Source organism: Musca domestica, unplaced genomic scaffold, assembly GCF_030504385.1.
Source record: "Musca domestica strain aabys unplaced genomic scaffold, Musca_domestica.polishedcontigs.V.1.1 2, whole genome shotgun sequence".
In the NCBI taxonomy this organism is placed as follows: Eukaryota; Metazoa; Arthropoda; class Insecta; order Diptera; family Muscidae; genus Musca; species Musca domestica.
The window spans coordinates 41,482,152-41,484,566 of NW_026712249.1; the positions used below are offsets into that span (position 1 = coordinate 41,482,152).

Sequence of the window (2,415 nt, forward strand, 5' to 3'; positions counted from 1 at the left end):
ACCAAAAAATATGGTTAAAAACTCACTTTAAGCGTGGCCGTAGTGGTCAAATTATTCTACAAATTTGTTGGTCAAAAAATACAACTATAGGTCACGGAAGACATAAAAGTCTAAATCTCACATAAAAGAGAGGAATTTATATACATTAAAGAGAAATTTTAAAGCCGTACCTTATGTGACGTATACAAACATACAATGTTTCGCCACCGCAGCCAGAACCAATTATTACCAACAAATACCAGTTTTAAGACAAATCCGTGAAAAAATTTAACGAAAACCATCAAAATACCGTGGACCTATACATGCAATGTTTTGCCACCGAAGCTGGAACCCATTATGATCAACAAATACCAATTTTTAGACAAATCCGTGAAAAAATGTGGCAAAAATCATCAAAATACCGAATATCGGAAGGTACCGTTATATGGGGACTATACCAAACGTGGGCGGATATATCTCATTTTTAATACCAACCATCCTAGGCACAATACAAATTATTCTGCAAAATTTTGAGGTTCTACGTCAAATAATGTGGGATGTATAGTGATTTCAACAGACAGACAGACGGACAGACAGATTGGTTATATATGCAAAATTCCATACCACTTGGGCGGATATTACACGTTTGGCGCACAATAAAAGGCAAATCGTACGAAGATATATATGGGAGATATATCTCAATTTTGACCGATAATATTATCAATTTCTATGGGAGTCTTCCTTGGGTCAAACAAATCACTTGTGCAAAATTTCATCTGGATCGGGCAATAAATGCGACACGCGCTTTGTTTATAATAATATATGGACAGAAAGTCGGACGGACATGCATAAATCGACTCAGAATGTGATTCTATGCAGATAATCAAAATGAATTATGGGTCTATCTAGTTTCCACCTACCATTCTAAGATATATTTCGAATTGAAAAAAATGAATACAATTTTTTTAATGCAGAATTAATTTTTTTTTAATTATTTCAATATTACTTTTCTTCTTTTGGATTAACTTTGAAAATTTTGCAAGCAATTGTGAGAGCAAATTCCAATTTATGCCTTTGCTTCGCAAATAAATCCATGTTTAGCAGCACAGTCCTTGTCGTTCCATTGGAACCCAGCTGCATTAGCCAAAAGGTGCAAGCAATGTTCATTACTGTTCATATTTTTTGGTTCTCCTTTAGCAAAATTAGAGTAGTTAACACGACCACCATTCGATGACCAGTAGAATGGACGATTTAAATCTTTGACTCGGTTATATTCATCATTAGCTCCTAACCAAAAATCCCTGGGGTTTCCTAAATTTTGAGAGAACAATTTTTGAGATCTATTCTAGCTTTAATCTCGGAATGTATGTTATACCAACGTATGACTTCAGTGCATCCACTACAACGGCATTCTTGTTAGCATCGGGTATTTCAAGAAGTTGTAGGCCTTTTCGAGCGCACTCGTGTGCTGCCTCAAACCAATTGTACTGCAAGAGAAACACGAGAAATGTATTATTTAAAAATTCAATTGATTTTCTGGAATCAAATTCAGAGAAAAGATTTCGAAGTCGACTTCCGAATAAATGACCACATAAATGCTCACTTAGAATTGATCCAAGAAACTCACTTTTATATTACAAATTTACATTCAAATTCATGTTTTTGTGCGATTTGATATTTGAGTTATTTGGAAGAAATGCAAAATTTAATATAAGCTAACATAATGACAAGGAACTTACATTCTGATCTATTTCAATGTAAAAAACACCACCATCAAAACCACGTTGCAACGTTGGAACAGCTCGAACTGGTTCCAAGGCCACTGAGGCCATGCAAAATGCTATAGCTATCACTGTAACACTTTTCATTCTGTCAACGATGCGTTTTCCCAGAAAACTGAACTGATTCGAATTCCGACTCCCATCTTTTATATACAAAATATTTATTATCTTTTTTTTGTAGTGCATTTATCAGAAAGCCAAACATCATAAACCCTTTTAAACAAATAGCCAATAAAAAGTTACATCTTTACATGCTAAATATAGTTCTAATAAATTCAGGGTTACTTATCTTTCTAGATAATACTTAGAAGGCACGGCAACAGTTTATGACCCCCACAACAACAGTTAGCAACTAGTCTTGACCTTTAATTCAGCACTGCGGGAAATTAAATGCAATCGCATTGCAATTCATTGACCTCAAAGAAAAATTTTGCACACATGTTTATTTTTCCAGTAGGCAGGTTAAGTTTGTAAGTGGGTCATGTAGGTCCACGTTTTCATATAGCCCCCATATAACGGTACCTCCAGATATTCGGTATTTTGATGATTTTGGCGACATTACTCACCGGAATTGTTTTAAATTTGATGTTTGAAGTTCGAAATAGATACTACAGACTAAGACAGAAAATTATCTATGCAGGTTCACGTCTTCGTA

At 34.7% G+C, this 2,415-nt stretch overlaps 1 protein-coding gene across 1 annotated transcript; it reads right to left on the reverse strand.

The window, feature by feature from the left end:
* Positions 1-1,000: 1,000 nt before the first annotated feature.
* Positions 1,001-1,888, reverse strand: LOC131802114 (lectin subunit alpha-like). Its single transcript, XM_059121501.1, has 3 exons — positions 1,719-1,888; positions 1,355-1,466; positions 1,001-1,290 (listed from the first exon to the last, which is right to left on the reverse strand). Exons 1-3 carry the CDS (start codon positions 1,845-1,847, stop codon positions 1,046-1,048), a joined length of 486 nt encoding a protein of 161 aa, XP_058977484.1. The 5' UTR covers positions 1,848-1,888; the 3' UTR covers positions 1,001-1,045.
* Between the last annotated feature and the right edge of the window lie 527 nt (positions 1,889-2,415).